This window comes from Rhineura floridana, chromosome 5 (assembly GCF_030035675.1).
Source record: "Rhineura floridana isolate rRhiFlo1 chromosome 5, rRhiFlo1.hap2, whole genome shotgun sequence".
Classification (NCBI taxonomy): domain Eukaryota; kingdom Metazoa; phylum Chordata; class Lepidosauria; order Squamata; family Rhineuridae; genus Rhineura; species Rhineura floridana.
This window is the reverse complement of record NC_084484.1, coordinates 142,588,390-142,601,141: the sequence shown is the minus strand read 5'-3', so window position 1 is coordinate 142,601,141 and position 12,752 is coordinate 142,588,390. Positions and strand designations below refer to the sequence as shown.

General features: G+C 40.6%; 1 protein-coding gene and 1 pseudogene across 9 annotated transcripts in view; one reads left to right on the top strand and one right to left on the bottom strand.

The window, feature by feature from the left end:
* Window positions 1-2,850: 2,850 nt before the first annotated feature.
* Window positions 2,851-3,442, top strand: LOC133385952 (cytochrome c oxidase assembly protein COX19-like; annotated as a pseudogene).
* A 4,435-nt stretch (window positions 3,443-7,877) lies between these two features.
* The window catches only part of GRAMD1C (GRAM domain containing 1C), an 85,621-nt gene continuing 80,746 nt past the window's right edge, over window positions 7,878-12,752 (bottom strand). For 4 of the 9 annotated variants that reach the window (XM_061628329.1, XM_061628330.1, XM_061628336.1 and 1 more), the window contains 3 exons: window positions 12,209-12,262; window positions 10,922-11,027; window positions 7,879-9,313 (listed from right to left, as the gene is read on the bottom strand). In XM_061628329.1, coding sequence (XP_061484313.1) covers window positions 9,236-9,313; window positions 10,922-11,027; window positions 12,209-12,262 — 238 coding nt within the window. In that variant the 3' untranslated portion in view covers window positions 7,879-9,235. Of the gene's footprint in view, window positions 9,314-10,921; window positions 11,028-12,208; window positions 12,263-12,752 lie in introns of all 9 variants that reach the window. The other 5 variants (XM_061628333.1, XM_061628337.1, XM_061628331.1 and 2 more) reach the window with 3 other exon arrangements.

The window sequence follows — 12,752 nt, the reverse complement described above, 5'->3', positions numbered from 1 at the left end:
AATGTTATTTCTTATGCTAGTCTGTCAAATATTTTTCTTTTGCAATTATTTTAAAGTTCAGACTTAATTTTACTGGTATCTGGAAAGAAGAGGTCGTTCCAGGCATTTGCTTTTCAGAGAAAGGAAATCCAACATAGATGGTGTTATAAGAGGGCAAGTGGAGCCATGCATATAGCACAGAACCCCTATCCTTGCTGGACCCCTATAGGTGCTTAAAAGAAAAGCACTTTTCACATACTCCGAATGCATTTCCTTTATTATATATATCAGCAATTCCCCAGGTCTCACTTTCATCTCTATTGGCTGACATACAGGGGGCAGAGAGAGAGAACTCCCATGAAAATCATACTAGGGCTTATTTCAGAAAAAAGAATGTTTAGGATGTCAGTCTTACAGCAATGTTGGAAGATTCAGCACACACAAAAGAAGTACTTCTTCATGCAGTTCCATAAATTATGGAATTCGCTTTCACTAGAAGCAGTGATGGCCACCAACCTGGATGTCTTTGAGAGAGGTTTAGAGAAATTTGTGGAGAATAAAGCTATCAATGACTACTAGACATGATGGCTGTAGTTTGCCTCTGTGGTCAGAGGCAGAATGCTTCCAAATACATACCAGTTGCTGGAAAACACAGGTGGGGAGAGTGCTGTTGCATTCAGGTACTGCTAGTGGGCTTCCCATAGGCATTTGGTTGGCCACTATGAGACCCATTGATCTGATTTAGCAGGCTCTTATGTTCTTATTAAGAGCTCCCTCCCTTTCTCCCCCACAGAAATATGTGGGGACAGCTCACACACACCCCAGAAATGCACTTTACTCCTTCTGTGCCTCCCTTTTTTCTGGTGCTGATGACACTGGGATACAAACAGGAATTGCTTAGTCTGTAACAGCCTTTTTTGCAATGGGCCACTGAATTCCCAGCAGCAGAGTTATAGCTTGGTGCTCGAGCATCTGCTTTGCCTGCAGAAGGTCAAATGCCAACATCTCAAGATAGGGCTGGGAGAGACCCTTGCCTGAAATCTTTGAGAGCTGCTACCAGTCAATGTAGACAGATGCTGTAAACTAGCTAATTATAATTACTATTATTATCCCCCCTTTTAAAGATCTAGCAAGAAATGTGCATCTTGTGGTTGATGTGATTTGCTGTTTTGCATTTTCCTGTTATCACAAAGCCAATAGACCAGAATTTGCAAAGTACAAAGATTACCTCATGTATAAATAACTATCACTGGACTATAACATTTCTATATGAACACCATTGCTGCTAGTGGTGGATCACTGATATTTCCAAGCCAGGGCTGAACTGTGGTAAATAGCTGGCATAGATGAGCACTGACCAGCTTCTCAAAATACAAAGTAGAAGCAAAAAAGGAAATGCAAGTGACTCATGCTTCCTCCTTCACCTGTTTGTGTAATACAAGATTGGTCTTCAGTTAGAACCTCATAGCCTGGCTCTACACAGAGTAGTGTTTGTGCTCAAGGAATTCAGACTTGGTGGGCACAATAATCAGGGCTGGTGCCAGGTATGCCAGGGCCCTTGGGCACCAGCCTGCCCCAGGCCCCAGCACCCGCATGCACGCCCCACCTACCTACCTTTCCCTTGAAGTGAATGTTGCCCAAGCTGTGCACGCATGCCTGTCATCAACCAAGATGGCTACCGAGGCTTCCCTAAGTGGCTGATGCCTTCACCGCCATCTTGGTTGATGGCACACATGCATGCTATGCGCATGCATACCTTCCATCAACCACAATAGTGGCAGGGGCATCAGCCCCTTAGGGAAACGTCAGCCACCATCTTGGTTGATGGCAAGCTTGCACCAGCAGTGCAATCAGCATTTACTTAAAGGGAGAGGTAGGCGGGGCATGCAGGCAGGCGTTGCAGGCATCATGGGCCTCGGAGCTCCCTCTCTGCGATCTGTGACAGGGTCGGGAGCCAACGCTGCCGCAGATAGCGGCAGCGAATGCTACCCACCCACCCTAAGGTCAGCCAGGGCCTGACCTTGCTGCCCTCTGGTGCTGGCCCTGTCAATAATGTTCTCACTGTATGAGACAGAAACTTAATTCATATGACTGTCTCAGGCAAGAACAAAGTTGATAAAACGTTCCAATATATTTATATAGAGAAGCAATTGACTTTCCAAATCTCAGGGCCATTTTTCTGCTTCCTTTCACAGCACAAGTGATTTCATTCTAGTTTTGTAACTGCCCTCAGCATCATTGGGGTAGCTCTCTACCGCAACACATTAGTAGTGATAGTGGTTGACCTGAGAGTCATTGAATAGCTTTTTGTATTTTTTCCAGTGACTTTATCTGGTCTATTTAGATATGCAGTGAAAATCTAAACATGTTTACTTAGAAGTTAAGTCTCAATGAATTCCATGCCCACTAGTAACAATGTTAAGAATTGCAGCCCTAGTGTTTCTAAGTTTCCACCTTCGGGAAGCTACATAAAATTAAGAAGCTACAGAGATAAGGTTTCCTTTAAAAAAACGATGTCTAGTCCAAATGAGAACAAAAAGAAACACAAAATTTAACCAAAAAATGCAAGGAGACAATGAAAAAAAAATGAAATGGACTGCCTTCAAGTCAATTCCTTATGGGCGACCCTATGAATAGGGTTTTCATGGTAAGCGGTATTCAGAGGGGGTTTACCATTGCCTCCCTCTGAGGCTGAGAGGCAGTGACTGGCCCAAGGTCACCCAGTGAGTTTCATGGCTGTGTGGGGATTCGAACCCTGGTCTCCCAGGTCGTAGTCCAACACCTTAACCACTACACCACACTGGCTCTCAAGCAGACAATAAGAGGTGCTAAAAAAGAATTGGAGGAGCACATTGCTAAAAATCCACACGGGAGAAGCCTTATAAATGTATAGAATGTGGAAAGAACTTCAAAACTAAAGGACACCTTTATCAGCATCAAGCAAGCCACACAGGGGAGAAACCATTTAAATGCATGGAGTGTGGAACTAACTTCAGGACTAGAAGAAGCCTTTATAAACATGATGGTTTATATCACAGTGAGAAGAAACCACACCAATCTCCATTCTCCAGTGAAACACCCATGAATTGCACTCTAGTAGAGTAACATGCATGGTTTGCTAAGAGGCACAGCGGCTGCCAGGGGAGAGGATCTTCGCCATGTCTACGGCTATGAACTTCGGGACTAAAAGCTTCAAGCCGAGGCCACCAGACAAAGGCTCTTTCCCTTTGGATCATTTCGGTGAATGTACAGCATTCAAAGAAAAATTCATGAAGTGTCTGAAGGAAAATAGGTTTGAGAATGCTTTGTGCAGACAGGAATCAAAATAATATTTAGAATGCAGAATGGAGAGGCAACTTATGTCCAAAGAACCGCTGGAAAAGTTGGGATTTAAAGACCTAACAGAAGAGAAATCAGAAACCCAACCTAAGACATTGTAATGAAGAGAAAGGAAAAGAGAGAAAATCCTGACCATCTCTTATGGAAAGCAGCAAATCTTCAGTAGTACATATTGTGCATTGTATATTTCAAATGTGATTGCAACATGAAGTGCGCCTTCAAAGAAAATGCTGTAACTGTTGGCCAAATAGAAGAGTTACAGTGCAAACCTATATGCTGTCTACTCAACAATAAGTCTCATTGAGTTTAATGGGGCTTACTCTCAAATAAGGGGATAGGATTACTGCAGTCCTATCACCAATTTATTGGGAGTAGGCCCCAGTGAACTCAGTGAGAAGTACTTCTGAGTAGACATGTGCTGATACAAAACAAGCCTCCCCTCTGAATAATGAAGTTTTGTAGGAGATACAGTAAATGGTTTTCTTTAGGGGTTTGGGGTGTTAATGGTTACTTTTTTGTTTTTAAATAATTGTTTTATTATGTTCATAATGTTGAAAAGTTGTTTTTGGTTATTATATTTGTTATGTCACTGTTTTATTATTTTTTGTTATTAGGAAATTGTTTTTGCAATTGTTTTTGACATGTATTTTTGTTCACCTTGTTGTAAGCCGCCTTGAGCACAATTTTATGTGGAAAGGCGGCATACAAATAAAATGATGATGATGATGATGATGAAAAACATAAAAACCAACAACAAAAATATATTTAAACACATTAGTGGCAGGAGACCAGCTAAGGAGGTGGTTTGATCCTTGGATGACGAGGGAGTCAAAGGTGTACTAAAGGAGAATAAGGAGATTGCAGAGAAGCTGAATGAGCTCTGTCTACAATGAGTCTGAGGAATTGAGGCAAGAAGGGTGACAAGAGACAAAGTTCTAGGCCTCATAGACAAAGTAAAATCTAAGAAATCATGGGGTCCTGACGGCATCCACTGGAGAGTTCTTAAAAGAACTCCACTGTTAAATTGCTGATCTTCTAACAGAAATATGTACCTTGTTCCCAACAGCAGCCTCGGTATCTGAGGACTGGAAAGCAGTAAATGTAATACCAATTTTTAAAAAGAAATCCAGGGGAGATCATGGAAACTAAAGGCCACTTAGCTTAATGTCTGTTCTGAGGAAACTGGTAGAAAACATTATTAAAGACAAATTAACCAAGCATCTAGAAGAAGAAGCTTTGCTGAAGCAGAACCAGCATGGCTTCTGCAAGGAAAAGTTCTGTCTCACTAACCCATTAGAGTTCTTTGAGAGTATCAACAAGCGGTTAGAATCATTGAGTTGGAAGAAACCTATAAGGCCATCAAGTCCAACCCCCTGCTCAATGCAGGAATCCAAATTAAAGCACACCTGACAGGTGGCTGTCCAGCTGTCTTGAATGCCTCATGTTGGAGAGCCTACCACCTCCCTAGGTAATTGGTTCCATTGTCATACCGCTCTAACAGTTAGGATGTTTCTCCTGGTGTTCAATCAATATCTGGCTTTTTGCAACTTGAGCCCATTATTCCATGTCCTGCACTCTGGAACGCTCGAGAAGAGATCCTGGCCCTCCTCTGTGTGGCAAACTGACAACCTTTCAAGTATTTGAAGAGTGCTGTCATATCTCCCCTCAGTCTTCTCTTCTCAAGGCCAAACATGCCTGGTTCTTTCAGTGTCTACTTATAGGGCTTTGTTCCTAATCCTCTGATCATCCTTGTTGCCCTCCTCTGAACTCATTCGTTTGTCAGCATTCTTCTTAAAGTGAGATGTCCAGAACTGGACACCGTACTCAAGATGAGGCCTAATCATTGCCAAATAGAGAGGAACTAATACTTCACATGAGAGCCAGTGTAGTGTAGTGGTTAAGGTGTTGGACTATGACCTGGAAGAACCGGGTTCAAATCCCCATATAGCCATGAAACTCACTGGGTGACTTTGGACCAGTCACTGCCTCTCAGCCTCATGAAAACCCTATTCATAGGGTTGCCATACGTTGGAATCAACTTGAAGGCAGTACATTTACATTTTAATACTTCACATTATTTGGAAACTATCGTTCTGTTAATGCAGCCTAAAAGAGCATTTGCCTTTTTTGCAGCCACATTGCACTGTTGGCTCATATTCAGCTTGTGATCAACTTCAATCTCAAGTTCCTTCTCGCATGTAGTATTGCTGAGCCACGTATCCCCCATCTTATAACTGTGAGTTTTGTTTCTTTTTCATGTGTGTAGAACTTTGCACTTATCCCTGTTAAATTTCATTGTTGTTTTTAGCTAATCAGAATATCATGGAGCACTTTGTCAAAAGCTTTGCTAAAGTTGAGATATGTTATGTCCACAACATTCCCAGAGTCTACCAGGCAGGTTACCTGGTCAAAAAATTAGATTAGTCTGGCAGAATTTGTTCTTGATAAATCCATTTTGGCTTCTAATAACCACTGCATTGTTTTCAATGTGCTTGCAGACTGACCACACAATAATCTGCTCTAGAATTTTCCCAGGGATTGATGTCAGGCTGACTGGTCTGTAGTTTCCAGTTTCCTCCCTTTTGCCCTTTTTGAAGATAGGAACAACATTAACCATCCCCAAAATGTCAGGTGACATTTAGTACTTGCTACTTTCAAAAAGCTTTTGACAAAGTACCTCACCAAACTCCTGAGTAAGCGTAGCAGTCACAAAGTAAGAGGTTCTCTTGTGGATCAGTAACTGATTAAGAAAGAGGAAGCAGAGAGTAAGAATAAATGAACAGCTCTCCCAATGAAAGGATATAGAAAGTGGAGTCCATTAAGGATCAGTATTAGGGCCTGTGTTTTTCTTATTCATAAATTATTTAGTTACAGGTGAGCACTAAAGTGATCACTGATCAGGAACTTGGTGATGATACCAAATTATTCAGGGTGGTTAAAACAGAGATTGTGAAGAGCCCCAAGAAGAGGATCTCCCCAAACTGAGTAAAACAGCAAATGTAATTCAAAATAAACCAATGTAAAGTGATGCACATTGGGGAACAAATAATCTAATTCTCACATATACACTCAAGGGGTCTGAACTGGTAGTGACTGATCAGGAACAAGACCTTGGGATCACAGTGGCTCTCAGTGAAGATACTGAACCAATGTACTGCAGCTGTGGGGGGGGGGAAAAGGCAAATTCCATTCTAGGAATCATTAAGAAAGGAATTGAAAATAAAACTCCTAATATACAAATCTATGATGCAACTGCACTTGGAACACCTCATAAAGGATATTGTGGAGCTGGAAAGGGTCTAGAAAAGGGCACCAAAATTATCAAGTCTGCAGCAACTCCCCTATGAGGGAAAGTTACAACATTTGGGCCTTTTTAGTTTAGAGAAAAGGGCTCATCTACATGGTGCTTTGGTGCTACTCGCATCTTCTGTAAATGTGCTTGGTTCACATGACGTTACCACCAAACAGAAGCTGTCAGTTTCCCACTGTAAGTCTGTACTAACCAAATCCGCTGATATGAAAAGGGGGGGAAACATCTCCACTCTGTTTCTCTAGTGCTTGCAGATGCTTTGCTCCAATGCTTTTAGGTGGGTGTGTTAATCGTTCCTCTCTCCACACCCAATTATCTCCTCCCATCTTTCATTTTGTTTCAAGCACCTTAGAGCTTCTCTCCTCTGTTCTGCTGGCCTTTTTTATGTTGCTGCAAATGGTTCCTTTCTTTTCTTTTCCCCCTAACTTGTCTGCAAAAGCATAACACAGCTCAAACAAAGATTTATATTTCAGCTGTACCCTACCAACCATAGGCAGGGAAAACACAGATATTTGCACTTCCTGGTTGTTTTAAAGGAACCTACTGCAACTGGTAGAACAGACTGAACATGCTCTGACACCTAGCAACCAGAGGGAGTGGAAATGTATAATTAGAGGATGAAGCTACAAGGAAACAGTAAGACCAATCCTTCCTAAAGGTATGCCTACTTATGTGAATGGGAAAAAGCAATTAGCAGCTACCATTGAGCAGAAACTGCAGATGTGCAAATGAATAGTGAAGGTAACATCAGTGTTTTTGCTACAAAGAAATGCTCCCATGTAGATGAGCCCTAAGAGGAGACATGGCAGAGGTGTATAAAATTATGCATCTTGTGGAGAAAGTGGCTAGAGAGAAGTTTTTCTCCTCTCATAATACTAGAACTCACAAACAATCGTGTGAAGCTGAATGTTGCAAGATTCAGGTCAGACAAAAGAAAAATAAAAGAAAATAGTGCACAGTTAAACTGTTAATTCACTCCCACAAGGAGCAATGATGGCCACCAATGTAAAGAGCTTTAAAAGAGGTTTAGAAAAGTTCTTGGAGCATAAGGCTACTAAGCACAATGGCTATGTTCTCTCTCCATGGTCAGAAGCAGTATGCCCCTGAATGCCAGTTTCTAGGAATCACAAGTGGCAAGAGTGTTTTTGGACTTCCCAAATGTATCTGGTCGGACAATGTGAGAACAGGATGCTGGACTGGATGGGCCATTGGTTTGATCCAGCAGGCTTATGCCTTCTGACAACTGTATTCGATCTTTTCATATTTATTCACAGAAACATTAGCAACTGGTTACATAGTTCTCAACATATTATATATACAATGTTCAACTTCATTTTACTTAATATATAAAATTATCAATGTGGTGTTCATTTCAAGTACAAAAAGCATACAGGATTTCAGAGAAATCACAGAAAGTGCCTTCACTTATCTCCAATCCAATCAGCTATTTATAAACAATTTCTGTGCTCTAAAAAGACACACATTCTAAGGAAACATGTAGAAGTTTGACACTTATTACACCAATACATTTCTGTTTACACTGTACATGAACAGTTTTTAAAGCCTTGGTAAAGTTCAACTGCTAAAGCTAGTTTCCTATACAAACAAGGATAAAGGCACTTTTGATGAAAAGCTAGTGGAAATTAAAACTCCCAAAATAGAAGTGACAAACATGGTCAGTTCCACTGAACAAAGAAATATACAGCACAGTACTTCTATTTTACTTTAGAAAACCTATTATTTGTTCTTCAGTGGCTTGCAACATTGTTCTTGACTACAACAGATAAAGGCAATTTGTGTCTCATGATACTTACAAAGCACAGTTAAGGTCTTAATCTGCACTACAAAATAGATATCACATGACCCAAAGACAAATGGATTCTCAGGCCTTGAACTCTGTAAAATGTTAAAACCTGTTTTTACAAAGAAGTCTCATGTACTTAGTATATCAGACAGATGAACACATTGGTTGTCTTTTTAAAATGTTCAGGGATTGGCCATTTTTAAATATAATTTATTTACACGTATGGACACTTCCTGAGAAATCCCGAGAGCTGAAACAACAGTAGTAGAAAGAGGTAGGGTTGTTATGACTTGTAAAGCAGAAGACCCAGAGAAGCAAAGAACAATCAGTATGGAAAATTCAGATTTCTAGATTTCTAGAACGTATGTACAGATCTTTAAAACAGCTTACTTTTGAATAATTGTTGCATGAATGTGGAAAAAGAGCATATGGAGAACCATTGCGCAGCAACCTCCACAAGATAATCTATGTTGCATCTTTCATAATGATTAATGATCTTTCCATCAGATCCGAGGCCAGTTTACATTTATTTTACATATCACATTGCTTGCTGAAGCCTCTTCCTACAATTTGCACATCACATAATTACCAGACCACACAATGTTCTTATTCATTCACACCAGACATTCGCAGTTGAGGAAATTGTGAAGATGTCAAGTGGATCAGGAGGATTCACAGATTTAAAAATGATCGTATTTTATAGATATATTTATTAGGTGTGCAAATGGTTACTGAGCAGAAGTGTGAGAAGAATGAGCAGCTTCACCATCAATACAAAATATTGTCATTCTCCTTTGGTGCCATCAGCCTTCAGGCTTCTTGCTTTTGGTCTTGTTTAGATGATCAAAGCTACTTTGGAGCATAGAAAGGGAATTCTTCAGCTGCAGAAATAAAATCCCACAAGAATTAGACAGTGAATGGTGATTAAAAAGAGAACAAATTACTCTGAAGCAGAATCTGCTCCAGGTTTCAGGGACTCTCAACATTGGCCACTTTCACTTGACGGTATCTCCCAGGGAAGGGCCCTCTTCTTTGTATTCATTTCCACCAGACAGAAAAGTAGGTGGGCAACAAAGAGGAGTATCATGTGGCCACCACTGGAATTGCTCACAATGTACTGGAGCAAGGTAGTGTCAACTCTGGACCATTGTGGCCAATTACAATTGCAGCAACTCAGTGTTCATTGAGCATTGGAAAAGTGGGGGGGGAGGTTAGGAGAGCAACATCAGCTGCACTTGGTCCTTGAAGGCTATGTACAGATGCTGCTTTACGGCTGGCCTTGCTCCACAATATTAGCTATGTATTAACATGTTGCTCATTACAGCTGAAATGCAAGCATGACATAAGCTTTCTTGCTACATACATACTTCAAATTCTATTACAGTTCTAAACTGTATTTTAATAAAAGTTTAGCCGTAAGGAAAAAGCTTTCATATGAGAAAATGCTGAGTTATATTTAACATGTAACAACAAGCGTAATCCACAGTAAAATAGTCTATTGATTGCAACAGCAGCTCAATCTGTTCTGAGTACCATGTGCCATAGAGTAGCACAGGGTTTCTCATATCCTCATTTATATGTAAACAACTAAGCCCATTCATCCTCCAACAGACATCCAAGTCTTCAAGGCATAGAGCTGCCAAATTTGAAAGGAGCGTGTATGGTTGTTGACCTTCATTCAGTAGAAATCCCAATTCTTCAAATAATTTGTTTTTTAAAAAAGCATGTTTCCTTTGCAAGTTTTACTGAGAAGCAAAGAATTCTTTTTTTAACAGTATTGTCCCTTGATATTAATATTGTTTCTTTTCACTAGCATACAAGACATATGTACATTGTGACAAATCTCAGGCCTCAGTGCTTCCTTAGTTGTTACTTATTTATACCAGTTCTGGGAGTATCTCAAGTTCTTGAATATTAATATTCTCTCTCTCTAGTGAACATGCAACCTCAATCCCATTCTCACTATTTAAAGTCTGAGGCCACACCATCCAGATATAGCAGTGACATATTTATTTCTTAGCAGGCACTTGAACGCTAATTTTTCCAGTCGCCCCACAATGGATATTTTATTTTCACATGTACAATGGTCAGGGAATAGCAAGAAACAGTGTTTCTTGTGTTGTGGCATCTGCCCTTTGGAATTCCCTCCCCTTACATATTAGACAGGCACCATTTCTGTTATCTTTTCAGTGCCTACTGAAGACCTTTCTCTTTCAACATTGCTTTTAAGTAGAGACCCTATCCCAATCTGTGCTAGAATTGCTTTCTAAGATGCTTGTAAAGCTTTTTTTTTTAAAAAAGATGTTTTTAAAGTTGTTTTGTTTTAATGTTTCTAAAGATGTTTTGTTTTAACATATTTTAAAGTCTGTTTTTAAGATGTTTTAAAGTGTTTTTAGTGTTGTTGTTTTTTGCCACCCTGGGCTCCTACTGGGAGGAAGGGCAGGATATAAATTTAATAAATAAAATAAATAATAAATAGAAACACCCACCTGTTGAAGCAATGCTATGGAGTCCCTCAGCACCCGTTTCACATGCTGAACTTGATCTGTGTCCTGATGAGCTTTTTTATCTCTTGATGCCACATTTAGGGCTAAACTGAGAAGACAAAGTTGCAGGAATAAATAGTTGCCTCACAGTACCCAAAATATAACCCCATTCTTTACATTAGCCCAATTAACACATTACTACCTTGATTCACACAAAGGTTGTGGGCACACTAGTTGTTACAAAAGAGAATGGTTCTTCTTGCTGCGTTTTGAAGCGACTCTGACCTCGGCTGGACACACCTCCCTTCCCCACTGCCGACTTCAGATCTTTCTGGACTGCCCACAGCAAAACAGTTGGGCAAATCACTGTCTCGCTTCAGCCTACAGCAAAACATTTCCATTGGCCACACCTGGAGGGACAACAGGTTGATCTACCAATCCGTTGCAAAATCTATCTGAAGCTGAATTTTAAAAAAAATACACTCGAGGTGATCTGACCAGGTCTTTGAGTAAAAAGAAGTAGAGTCTGACTAGTGTCATGTGCCCATTTTCAGAAAACAGAGGTGGAGACGCACAGGAACCGGCACAATAGTCTCTACCCAAAGTCAGTTGCCAAATTAACAAATACAGTAATTATACTCTCAGAGACAACTATATATCCCAAGGGATCATCAACATGGTTAACACTGAAGCTGAAGACTCAGAACAGGAATAAACTCCTTCATCTGGGAGAAAATGGCATTTCCCACTCTTTTCAAGCTAAGGACATGGCTCTGTTGTAGCATGGTGGGGAACCTGTGGCCCTCCAGATCACTTCCCATACTGCTCTGATAATGTTGAGTTATAGGAAATCAAACAGGCAGGCCAAGAATATGGTTGCTTCCCATGTGGGCAGGCAATGTTAGCATAGTATTAACACCACGTGGACAGCATTTACAAGGGCTCCAAGCATTTTACATGTATTATCTAGATGTAGTCTTTATAACACCTCTATCAGTTAGTATACCCCATCATTTCCTACAGTGCAGGTAGAGGGGGAGGGGAACTGAGACAGAGTGGCTTGCCTGAGGCCATTTAGTGAGCTCGAGGCAGAGTCAAAATTCAAACCAGGGACTTCTTGATTCACAGCTCAGTCACTCATTCTTAGCCACTATGCAACACCACTGCAGCAAATAACTCCTTTGTTGGCCACTCTGATCTCCTGGCCCCATGCCTGTCACATTTAAGGTAAACCAGTGCAGGCGGCATGCAATCCCATATTGTGCACATGTAGGTGAAAAGAAGTCTCACTGTGTTGAACAGGAGTTTCCTCGCAGGATATGTGCTTCAAACTGCAGCCAAAGTCTATTAGCAAATGGGATATGACAATCAAAGCCATCATTAAGCTGTTTCACTCATAAGTACCAGCTATTTCATTGATAAATAGGTACCAGCTTTTGAACAACAACTTTTTAAGGAAAAATATATATCTTACTCTTCCACAACAAAGAACAGTGCTGAGGGTGGCTTTCATCATTTAAAAACAACGTATAATAAAAACAAGTTAGAACAGCAGTAAATGAGACACAGCAAATAAAAAACAACTAAAATATCACTGTCAGCCATTAAAAAATTACCAGGAAAATGAAGAGCCTGTATGAATAAAAAAAGTTTCATGTAGATGAGGAAGGCCAGCAGAGAGAAGGTCAAAATGGACCTCCCAGTTTATTAGGAAGTTCCACAGTTTGAGGACAGCCACACAGAAGGTTCTCTCATGCATCCATTCCTGACCAACCGCAGCCATAGTCAGGATGCAGAGAAGAGCCTTCCTCCTCAGATCAAGCAGGTTGCAGGC